At 39.6% G+C, this 13107-nt stretch overlaps 1 protein-coding gene across 3 annotated transcripts in view; it reads left to right on the forward strand.

Annotated features, from left to right (window-relative positions):
• grik2 (glutamate receptor, ionotropic, kainate 2) overlaps positions 1-13107 on the forward strand; it is a 282326-nt gene that overhangs the window by 229711 nt on the left and 39508 nt on the right. For all 3 annotated transcript variants that reach the window (XM_088326235.1, XM_088326237.1, XM_088326236.1), the window contains one exon: positions 923-1140. In XM_088326235.1, the coding sequence (XP_088182361.1) occupies positions 923-1140 (218 nt within the window). The remainder of the gene's footprint in view (positions 1-922; positions 1141-13107) is intronic.

Raw genomic sequence — 13107 nt, forward strand, 5'->3', positions numbered from 1 at the left:
CAGACCAAACCGATCTAACGACCGACCGACCGACCAAATAGAGGTAAGATTAGGACTAAAAAATCCAGCCCAACTAGACCCGGCCCGCAGGTATGCGCGGTGCCAATATGCAGCCCGAGGTGCAGCTTCAGGTGTACTTCGGGCCCGGTCCCTCAAATCAAGGGTGCACGGAAGTACGCGTGGCCTCAAAGTGTAGCACCGAAATATGCACTTTAGCCCCAAAGCGTTAACTTCACCGCCGAAGTACACTTGGCACTGAGGTGCAGGGCTGAAGTCTGTTACTCAAGTAAAACTACAGTTATTTCAGAATAAAATCACTCAAAGAGAGGGAAAAAGTAGTCATCCAAATAATTAGTAAAAGTAAGTGCATGCTGTCTAGATCCTCCATGAGGTAAAAAGAAATGGTGGGAGACAAGTCTGGCCCGACTTAATTGCTGACAAGTTATGCCCGTTTTATAGTCCGGGTCCGGGCCCAAGATCTTACCTCTACAACCAACCTATCTACCGACCTACGTACCTACCTACCTACCTACATCACGACCTACCCGCGTGGCGGCAATTTAGTTTTAAACATTTTCGCCAGACGTTCCTCAAGATGTTTTAATGAAAAAAGTGTGGCTTGGCTCGGAAAAGGTTGAAAAACACTCTTAAAATGGCCAATTAATGATGAGGTAAATAAATCCTAGTCAGGTTCTGGTATAGTCTTAAAATTTAACCTCTGTGTTTCTGCAGCAAATTGTATAAGGCTTAGTTGTTTTAACAACGAAGACAAAATTCTGCATTTCAGTAGATTTCTTTTGGAGTTGAAGCCTTGCAGGGGGTGTAGAAGCCCAGCCTGGGCACCTTTGTCCAGGACGCTGCCACTCTCTCTCATCTATTGCACAAGTCGTCCTCATGACCTCCCTTTGCTCCTCTCACTCAGGATCTGAGCTCATGCCGAAAGCACTCTCCACCAGAATTGTAGGAGGAATCTGGTGGTTTTTTACTCTCATCATCATTTCCTCCTACACGGCAAACCTTGCAGCCTTTCTCACCGTGGAGAGGATGGAGTCACCTATCGACTCTGCCGATGACCTGGCCAAGCAGACAAAGATTGAGTATGGAGTGGTAGAGGATGGCGCCACTATGACTTTCTTCAAGGTTAGTTATATCCATATACATGTTTACCTTCCTCCTCCATGGGCAAAACGTTTTAGTTGTAGTCCTTTTTCGATCATTATCTCCAGGAACGTCCCGTGACGTTCACTTCTGGTGAGCAGTGTTGGGCATTTCACTGAAAAACAGTATTTGAGTACAGTTGCTAGTTACCTTATTTAAAAAGCAATTCAGTTTGCCCCTAGATTACTGACACGAAAAAAGTAGCATATTACTCTGAAAGTAATTTTCTGGTTACAAATGACCATATACTTAAAATAGCTACATAATAAAAAAATTAGAAGGAAACGTGTGCACACACCTTCAAAAGCAATGAAACCGTCATTATTCTCAGCTTCTGCAATGTTGAGAGCTTGCAAACACATACTGGAGACATTCCATATCAATTTTGTCTCCGAGTTTTGAACCACTTTAAGATCTCTTCCAATTCTGGGTACTATCCAAGACATGTTCTTTCATTCCCTCCAGGCATTTTCTATTACAAATATATATTTTTACAGATACAAAGATTTTAGCTTTAGCTCACTTAAACCATAAATTATGTGAGTTTTATACCTATGGTTTGACATATTAAATGAGGGTTAGTGTTTTTTTGTTTTTGTTTTTTTGATTTATTTCGTAAATTGCTCTCTCAGGCAATCATTCATAGATTTAACAATTCAAAATTAATGGTGCAATTTCAGCCCTCTAGTGACTTTGTTTTAACTCTCACAAAAATTGATCAAAATGTGGCCAGGGGGCCTCGAAATGTTTGGTAAAATGTAACAAAACGGTCCAAGTCAAGTCACATTTATTTGTATAGCCTTTAATCACAAAACATCTCAAAGTACGGGGCAGGCTATCATTACAACGTCTAAAAACCATTATTACAGAAATTGAATGGTACTCTGTTTACCTTGAAGATTGCATCCACACAGATAGGCTACCGTATTTTCACACCCACAAATAAAAGTCTCAGATTTTCTTCCAATTTAGGGTGCACCCTATCGAGCAGTGCACCCTGTCTGTCATGTAGAGTGGTAGACATAGACCAGCTTGGTGGCCTTAGAGATGGGCACGCGCTCCAGAGAATGAAGAGGTAACAGGTTCAAGACTTGCTGCATTTTTGTGTGAAATCCAATGTTTTGTGAGGTCTTTCTCATTTCCAACTACATGTGACATCTAAGCGTCTCTCGTTTGATTGGCATCATATCCCACTTGCGCGGAAGTGAGTGCGTGCCATCACACCCAATGAATTGTTAGCGGAAGTTCTCATGGATGCTCTCGCCGTAACGTATCTAGCAATTTAAAAGTTATTGTGCTACTGTAGGCAGTAAAGACTTGTCACAGTTCATATGACTCAAATCCCAATCTCACTTTGCTGCCATTTAATGCTTTCTGTGTTTTCGTCCGCTGTGGCGTTTTGATTTCTCTGCTACGTGAAACCGAGTAGCCACTGCAAGAGATTTAAAGATTAATGAATCGAAGGTTCGCAAGTTGGAGGAAGATGAAAAAGAACTCTGACAAGTGTATCCATGTTTTTTAGTTTCTATTCAAAACTTTAAAAACTACACAACCAAACTTAGTTTTGGTACTGAAGTATATTAAATACACACACTTGTATGCATGTCAGTGTTGTGCCAAAAAGTCACCTTGCCGTTGGCTTTTTGTGAGAATTTTTTGCCCCACAATCGCCCCCCCCCCCCCCCATTTCCTGCATGGCGACTGTGAATACAAAAGAAGGAAAGTTGACTTTGAGGGCCGCCGCTTCCAGGCCAAGTGGCAATTGGTGTATTGTTTTACGGAAATCCAAAAGAACTGCGTCTGCCTTATTTGCCAAGGGACATTGGCTGTTTTCAAAGAATATAATATCAAGAGACACTGCCAGAGGAAACATGCCGACCAGGTCAAGCTAACTGGAAACAGATGCTGTGAAAAGGTGAAGCAACTGGAAGCTGTTTTAATGGCCCAGCAGCACTTGTTTACGATACCCTGCGGGTCAAATGAAAAGGCTTCAAAGGTGAGCTACAAAGTTATGACACTGATAGCCAAGCTATGCAAACCTTTCACAGAGGGTGAATTTATTAAAGACTGTTCAAAGAATGCAAGGCTGAATAGTCGGCCCTCGCACATTTTCTACTTACCAAATCCGGCCCACTTTCGTGGACACCCCTGTTCTAGATTATGTACGTTCTTGCGCAGGTCAAAAAACACGTTGCTGCAAATATGAATTAAAAAAAAAATGTTTTGAAACCGGTATTGATAGCTCTGTATAAACAGCAATCAGATGTCATGTCTACTTCTGGTTAACACGGGTGCTTGCTGCCCACTACCAACTGTTGGTTAATAAATGTGAAATTGAAATAACCTTTTTCAAATAAGTGTAAATATATTTGAAGACATATTGCGTTTACCACAATATTACTACTGAGAAGCATCTGTTAACATATTTCAATGCCCCCTTGGACCGAAAAAATGTGTTAAAACATCTGCTACAGTTTTCACTTCACACCTTCATTAGATTTCAAATGGAAATAAAAACAAACACGGTGCTATTAATAGTCAGTGAGAAAAGTGACTAAGCAGGAATACTGGAGAAATGAGAATCTTATTTAAAGTCTATTTTAATATCTTACCGTCTTCTTTTCTATTGCCTCTTTCTATGCCACAACAAGCGGTGGGTAGAGTAGCCAAAAGTTTAACTCAAGTAAAAGTAACACTACTTTGGAATAATTTTAATCAAGTAGACGTAAAAGTAGTCATCCAAATACTTACCTGAGTAAAAGTAAAAAAGTACTTGGTGAAAAAAATTACTCAAGTACTGAGTAACAACGTTGTATTTCTTGATTTTTTTTTAAAAACGACAATAAAATAAAAATAGTATAAATCAAATAAATACATTAAGCACATGTAGCTCATTTATAGCCCCAATACTTATCTTAACTGGCTCTGCAAGCAGAATAACAAGTTAGCCCATGAACCCGAACAAAGGAGACATTGCTTCGGGGATGAATAAAGTATCTATCTATCTATCTATCTATCTATCTATCTATCTATCTATCTATCTATCTATCTATCTATCTATCTATCTATCTATCTATCTATCTATCTATCTATCTATCTATCTATCTATCTATCTATCTATCTATCTATCTATCTATCTATCTATCTATCTATCTATCTATCTATCTATCTATCTATCTATCTATCTATCTATCTATCTATCTATCTATCTATCTATCTATCTATCTATCTATCTATCTATCGTAGCTGGTTTTTCACACCCTTTTAAACGGGAGCATGCTTTTTCGGTGTTTTCATATTTGGTATTGCTAAGCAATATTTTCCATCTGTTGTATCCGTAAACAAGACAGACGCCTACTTACTTGGAGGGGATTTATTAAGTAATAAATTAACGACTTCGATGTTGCCTAATGTAGCGGAGTAAAAGTAAGGTTTTTTTCCTCACAAAATTACTCAAGTAAAATTAAAAGTATAAGGATTTTAAAATACTCCTCGATGTACAAAATTTCCAAAAACGTACTCAAGTAAATTTAACAGAGTAATTGTACTCTGTTACGACCTCTGGCAACAACTATTTACTAGCTTGTAGCTGTTTTTGTCTTGTTGAGGTGTGCCTCATTGTCTTGTTTTGGTCGAATACAAATTTTCAACAAGTCTTTTTTAAAACAAATTCAAATGGTGAACTTGATTACTGTATTTACACGCCCATGAGGCGCACCGCTTGAAAGGACGCAGTCTTTTTAGATAGTACTATTTTGGTGTTTAACACGAGAGAGGGCGCACCCGCATGATAGGGCCCGGGTGCCCTCTGCTTGGATGAAATGTTTCCCCTGGCACATACATAGTGAAAACGCTCCGTGCTTTACTGTTGTATTACATTCCCTCACGATCAGGTAGGAACACGCTTTAGTAATGTTTGCTTGAGGGTGGGACATTTCATGCAGGCGGGGGCGCATTTTTGGCACAACACTGACAAGCATACAAATCACTAAGATGACGGATCAAATAAATACATTTAGCACATATAGCACCAAGGAGCTCATTTATAGCCCCAATACTTATCTTAACTGGCTCTGCAAGCAGACATTCTGAGTCTGAGGCAAAAATTAAACACTTTTAGTAAACACATTATTCACGAGAGTAGTGGTCTCAAACTCACGGTCTGGGAACAATTACAACCGCAGAGACAATACTATGGGCCCTCGTCTTAGTATGGTGTTTAATGTAAGTGCAGCCCACATGCATTATGGATTAGTTTAAAATTGACTAAATGTTTGATTTTTATATAGTTTTTTTTATCATATTTTTTTATTTAGTGTAGAAAAAAATACAAAAGTTTGAGAAGAGTGGAATGTTTTTATCAGAGCTTTTCTTGTGGAAACCTCGCCTATACCCAAGTTCTGGCGGCCCTTTAGTGAAGTTCATTTGAGACCTCTGCACTGGAGCAATTATATGTATGAAAAATGTACAGTGTGTATTATTGGACCACTAATGGTGCTGTATGTGTGGTTCACGACAACGAATAAGAACTTCTGAGACTCAAAATGAGCGAATTGCGTCGTTTTCCTTCTTAAATATTTTGCCAAGCCTTTCACCCGGTTTTGGTCTTTGGGGGAACCCATAGCTTTAAGATGGCGGACAATGATGTCAGGTCTACGTAGTTGAGCTTCATGTTATGTAAAAGCAATGCAAATGTTTTTAAAGAAAATACAAGTCTGTGGGAGATTGTGTGTATTTTTGCTTATTGTTCAAATGAATATTTGTATTTTTATTGAAGGAAGTTTTTTTTTTTACCACTCGGAGGTGCTAAATAATACACAATGTCCATTTGCTGGGAGAGTATTATTATTTGACCAATATATGTTGCCACATTATGTCGTGCAACAGAAAACAAATGCTACAAAGCACAAAGAAGAATACAGACTATGGAGACTCAATGTGACCAAACAGCACCATTTTACTTCTCTTTTTTTTGCCCAGCCTTTTTGAGGCTAAAGGGTACCTAGAGCAGCAAGACAGCGACTCTTACATTGGCTCCCCCTGAGTGAGGATCAGGTTATTTAAAAGAATTGCAAATTCCTTGACCCACAAGTATTTAAAAAATGCATGTTATGTTGATTATTTATATTTATTATTTTAATCCGTCTCATTTTATTTTACCAGAATGAGTATATACAACTCAAGTGTATCTCTGAAGCTTTTCCTGGTCAATTTTGGACCTCACATTTGCCTCTTCAAAGCAATTTTCATAATTCCCTGAAAAAAATATTAAATTGATGATCAACGCTTGCCACTTGATCTGTATACTCTGCCTGGGTTGTATTAGACTATAATAAAGCGAGAGTGGTAGGCACCCGGGTTTGTCCAGGTGCCGGTTGACTGAGCCTCTTTTAACCCCCGGCAAAGTCAAACACAATTATTCCTGAAACCGACAAAGACGCATAATGAATACTGAACTGAATAAATCAATCCTAAACAGAAACGCGGAGTGAAAGCAAACATTTTATTTTTCCTCTTAGATTATTGATATAGAAGTTCATCGTCCACTGCAGTGGGTATCTGAACATAATGTTCTTACCGTATTTTACGGCCTATCAGTCGCCCAGCTAACAATTGCATAATTAAGATGGAAAAAACACAAATCAGTTGCACCCAGGGTATGTCACATTTTTAGGGGAGATTCATATGATGAGATCCAATACCAAAAACATAAATGTCATCATGAAAGTCAATTTTAAAAAAAAACAGTAAACAGGCTAAAGAAGTACGTTACATGTCTGTTAATATCAGTAACGACGTAACATATTAAGAGTTATTCAAATAACTCTAGAATAAAGATACTGCTTACCAGACTAACAGTTTCACTCCAAATCACTAAATCCAACAAAGTTTTTGTCCTCAGAGGACAATCTGATCTTATCTTTCCAATTCAACGTTGCTTACATCAGACATCATTTCTGTCATGATTACCGATTGGTATCACCTGTGCCCGCTCATTTGGCGCTAACCCCCGCAGATTCTGATTGGCTCTCTGTCACTGTTCGTACTCAGTCCTGTCAATCCCCTGTTGTCAGTCCGTCTGCGAACCTCAGTATATACTAGGCAAGCCTTTTTCGACCCTGACTCCCACCTGTCCCGTTTTTGCTCCCGTCTGTCTCTGGCTTTGACCCGTTTTGATCCTGACCACTCTGTTCTCCCGTCCCGGCTTACGACCTCTTTTTGTCCCCGACTACGTCTACTTTCCCGTTCTGGCTTACGACTCGTTTCCGATCCTGACCACGTTTTTGCTCCCCTGTCCCGGCTATCAACCTGTTTTTTTTTTTTGTCCTTGACACCGCCATCGCCCGCTATGGAAGATCCACTTCTGTATTCGGATCACAATCCGATTGCGAGAGCGACTTGCTTCCCGTGTCTAGCGAGCACCGGATCGTGGGCGCTGCCCTTCCTCTCTCTAGCACAATAAACTTGTAAGAAATGTTACGCGATTGGGTCCTGTTTCTGTTCTGGTCCTGACAATTTCTTCTTTTTGCTTAACAAGCTTTACAAACTTTCTGTCTGCTTTCCTGCTGCATATCTCACGATTTGCAGCTTACAATTTGCAGAATCCGATTTTCATTTTGGTGCCATTTTGTTCAGTTTTCTTAGCTGTTTTTATAAATTGCCAATGTCATGGCAAAAAATGTCCACCCCCAGTATACGCGTAAATGTTACTAAAATGACTGTGTTACTCATTTTAGGGGGACATGTAACATAACCGTGAAGCACAGGACATTTGCACCTCATATGTAATTCAATTTTGAGCAAGTTGAAAAAATTTACTTTGAAGAAATGACGACTTATCTTCTGAACGTTTGTGCTGGACTGGTAAGACAAAGGGTGACAACACAGCGAGGTTGCAATGATCAACACAGGCCTAGAGTACCTTATTGCGGTTTTGTGTAAAATAACTTGTGAAGTGATAGACAATACGGGTAATAAAAAAGTAACAGTCAATGATATAATAAAGTTTGAATGATTTCACATACAAGTCTCACCAGAGTATGAGTCGCACCCCGGCCAAACTATTTAAAAAAATGTGACTTATAGTCCCAGCAACTGCGGTACGTCAAGGTCTTAACAGCACACCCTTATAACAGTTCTTTGTGTAGTAGCAGTGCACACAAATATGTGCAGGCATCACATTCAGGAATAACATTTACAAAATACTTACAGTTCAGGTCATTACTGGCTCATGTTGGAAAATAGTATAATGGTGGCTAATTATGCAAATGTGTGCCCAGGACGGTCTCTGAAGCGTAGAAGCGTTTCGTTGGTCTCTTGAGCTGAACTCCCTGTGGACTTCTGCTACAACAACACTGAATAATTTAATAGCAAACACCTACTGCTGAAGATAGTTGCTTGTTAGCTAATAAAATCACATCTTGTTAAAGGCTGGGCTGAAGATGTTTTTCTTTCACCTTGTGGGTATAATTGGGAAATGTAAGTTAATGTGTGAAACAAAACCTATTTACTTTAGCATATCTCCAAATCTCCAAGCTTTTAAGAAGCGGATCGTTTTGCACGAGCCACAAATTAATCGTAAGCGTGTGGTTATTAAATCGGGGACAACTCACGGAGATCCTAGAGAGACACAAAAAAGATCTTGGAATTTGCAATATATTGTGGAATATTAAGGCAAGTAATAACTATATTAATGTGCATATATATATATATATATATATATATATATATATAATATAAAATTATTCATTCATTCATTCATTATCTGCACCGCTTATCCTCAGTAGGGTCGCGGGGTGCTGGAGCCCATCGCTGCCATTTTTGGGCAGGGGTCACCCAGTCAGCAGGGCACACAGAGACAGACAACTGACTCGCTTATTAACTCCTAGGGACAATTTGGACTGGCCAATTAACCTGAAATGCATGTTTTTGGAATGGGGGACGAAACCGTAGAAAACCCACGGAAGCATGGGGAGAACATGCAAACCCCACACAGGAAGGTTTGATCTCATGACTCATGAACTGTGCCGCACATGTGTTATTTTTTGGGGGGAATGAGTGTTCATGTAACACGGCAAAATAAAGCTCTCAATTTTCTTTCCATACATGTACTTGATGTCTAAAAAGAGAGAAAGCCTTTCTCAATTCCTAGGCTTCGGGGAAAAAAAAAGTAGAGGGAAGAAAAATGTTGTGGTTTGGTCAATTTGAGTACCAGTAGTTTCCATTTTTTGGTGTTTTTTAGCACTTTTTGTTGGTTGCATGACACAATGCAGCGGCATTTAGTGGTAAAATATGAATTATTGTTCCTTCAAATGTGTGGTGCATAGTTTAAGTGGTCCTTAAAAAGTTCAAAATTAAATATTTTCTCTATTAAGTATGCGTTAATAATGCCTAACTGAGTTCAAAGTGCCTTCATATATTTTTTCATTTCCACTGCACGTTTTTGCTTTTATCTTACTTTCATCATCTGTGTTCCGGCCACAAAGCCCATTAAACTGGAAGGAAGGAGGCAGGGCGGACAAGTTAAGGAGATCGATATCACACCCGTGGTCACAGTTTTTTTTTTCAGGATAAAAATGGTGAAAGCAAGAAAATGAGTATTTTCAAATACAGTCCAAATACCAACCCAAATCCCAAGAAGATGAACAGGAAGAGTTTTTTGAGCGCATCTAAGAAATTGACATACTGTCACGAACCAGGACAGGAAAAAGGAATGACAACCCAATCGCGTAACGTTACTCACAGTTTATTAGGGAGAGGAGGAATGAGCGCACACTCGATCCGGATCGATGGTCGCGGAAGTGGATTGAAACCACAACTAAAGAGTGGTCAAAATCCAAGAGATAGGGCCGGAAATAAAACAGGATCAAACACAGGCAAATTCACAAGACTTGGCATATCATACAGAGTCTAGCAGGAGTTTTGCAGACGCTCTGACACCACGCAACTCGCAAGACCGCGTTTAAGTAGTCCGGCAGCAATCTGTCAACGCGTCTCAGCTGGTGTCAGTGGGCGGGGCCAATTGGGAGCCGTGGCAACCGTGACAGAACCTGGCGCCACACAGCGGGGACCAATTGAGCGCAATGGCAACCATGACACATACTTGCAAGGGGCAACAAAAGGAGCTGCATTGGTAATTTCAAACTTAAGATGGTGTCAGCAAGTGGAGTATGTTGAAGTTATGGATACCACCTGTAAAGATGGGAACTAATTCTAACTTAGATTAGATACTCCTGAATGTGTTTCACATCTATATAGTTTTATTTTTTAATAGTTTCATTTTAGTTTATTGCATTCAGGCTAAATATCCAAAATACTCCTCAGAGGGCCCTATAACTCTCTGGCAACCGCTTCACGGTGTCCCTCGCCGACTGCCTGAAGATAGCAGGGATGGGCTCCAGCACTACCGCGACCCTGGTAAGGATAAGTGATGCATATAATGTATGGATGGATGCCTCAGGAGGGATAAACATAAATACCTCGACTATTGTTTACCCCCACATCAGTACCTCCGGGAACGGTGCATTTGCAATGATCGCAGCAAGGCTATAGGGCTAGGACCTTAGCTTGGCCTTTTGGCTGAGAGTAAATGTCCCGGCTCCTAGGCTTTGTAGCGTATTAAGAACTGACCGATAACGGGTAATGGATAATGAATAACGAAGAAAGATCAATAACCCTTAAAAACCCCAAACCCCACATCTGGTGCCCATCTCTTAGACACCAGTGAAATGTTCTTCTGGTTAAGTATTCAAAGCTCAGAGGTGATATTTCGTATCCAATTATAGCCATTTTGTTAAGCATCTTTCCTGTATTATAAACAGTGTCTTAACAATCACACCGTGAATACAGACTGCATTAAAAAAAGGGCTGTTGTTTCTGCAGATAAAAACGACGCGCAGTCCCCTACGCTCTCCGGATCTTTTGATTAAGGGCCTTTGAAAAATATGCAAAACACTTTGACAAGCAGCGAACAGAATCTTGACAACAAGGACCCGTGTGTGTTGTGGCACAAAACTCAAGGCTACAAAAACCAACACAGTGGATGCCCGAAAGCACAATACAAAGACCCTTCTCTACTTTGCACCTCGGTTATTGCTGGTTCACTCCTTCGCAGATTTTTAACTGAATCGAATTGAATCTTATTTATTGTCATTGATATCAATCTGTCAAGCATTGTGTTTCTAATAGATATCACAGAGCGGGGACAGATTAGGGAGGCTGCTCTCTGTTGGGTGGGTGTGACTGTGTGCCCGACTGGTGTATGCTGCCAGTCAAACAGTGGGCAGGCGCTGCCTCCCATAACAAACCAGGAAGCATAGCAAACGCTAGCTTTTAGTGGCTTGTTACATTAAAAATAAAATTCATAATTTAATTGGACTCTGAAGAAAGTCAGAAGAGTGCAAATAAACGGTGCTTCGTGGATTGTTATCTTGTTCTAAAAACGACTGAGGCCGTGTCAGGAAGAAACCACTCCCTGCTACAGCTAAGCTACGCAGCAACCCCTCAAAAAGCTAGATATGTTACTACCCAAATCTTAAATGAATATTAAAATGTTCATGTGTTATGGTTACTCTCGAATACAGCAACATCTTGTAGGTATATAACACAGCGTCCCTTTACATTTCATAGATATCAAATATGTAAATGTTTTTAACAATATATAGAATATTTTTATAGAAAATCCAACAAGAAAAAGAATTGTTTTGAACAGGTTTGTGTGGTAACTGTAATGCTTGAGGACAAACAGACTCAGAGACAGCTTCTTGGCCAGGGCCATCACTGTGAGAGATATACAAGATATAAACTCTCTGTTGGCAGAATTACTCAGATGAAAACACTCATTTAGGTTTTAATCTCCCTCGCGAATAGAACGTGCACGACCGTGCAGCCATCTTCCCCCAAATCCCGGCCGTACACGCCCATCGGACAGGAGGCATGGTTTATTTTCTTGACACATTAACAGGAAATGAAGTCACTCATAAGCGCGACTTGACAAGGAAATGAAATAAAATTGAGAAACTTATTTACAAAGAAAATGGAATTAGACTGATCTTTGAAACGTGACCATGTGTATGTGTGTGATGATGGTTTTTATATTCCTAAATATAAAAACAGGTATATTCCATAGCATAGAAATCTAAGAAATACACATCCAAAAACAGTCAACTTTACAATCACCACCGTAAGCGAACGCACGAAACTACAAAAAGACCCCATCCTGATATTTTTGCATATTTATCACTCGCAAATATTTCGGATCATCAAAGCAAATTCAGTATCACACAGAGACAACTAAGGAAACACAACATGCAGTTTTGAAATGTTAATTCCATTTATTAAGGCACAGAAAAACAAAATCCTACCTGGCCATATGTGAAAATAAAAATGCCTTTGACACTAATAGGGAGTTGGACCACCTTTGCATTAATTGATAATGAGTCTTTCAAAATGCTGTAGAGGAATTTTGGCCCAGTCTTCTTTGCAAAATTGTTTTGAATCTGCAATAGTGGAGGATTTTCTAGCAAGGTCACACAACAGTCTCTAAGCACTGCATTGTAAATATGTTTTGCCTTCTTATCCTGACAGTCTATTTTTCTCTAAAGGCATTTTTTAGCTATTTACCCCGGAGTGTCATGTTTAATCTCGTTGCATACAATGTTTCGCAATGTCGATATCAATGACGATCTTTGAATTCAGTTTTTTGAAACGTGTTAAAATTGTCAAAATCACAGGTTGATTTTGTACCATATTTAAACGTTGTAGTGGAATTCATAGGTTCGCATATCAAAGTATCAAACATTAGTATACATTTCCAACTGGTTTACCCAACAACAGAAAAAAAAACCCGGTATTGTAAAAACTATGTCTTCTTTACCACCTTTTAACGTCTAAGAAAGATAGACTAATCAATCAGTCAGAAACCAGCAGATTTTGTGGCGCTCCTTAGTT

This window comes from Urocampus carinirostris, chromosome 2, assembly GCF_059441175.1.
Source record: "Urocampus carinirostris isolate Australia breed hairy pipefish chromosome 2, RoL_Ucar_1.0, whole genome shotgun sequence".
Lineage (NCBI taxonomy): Eukaryota > Metazoa > Chordata > Actinopteri > Syngnathiformes > Syngnathidae > Urocampus > Urocampus carinirostris.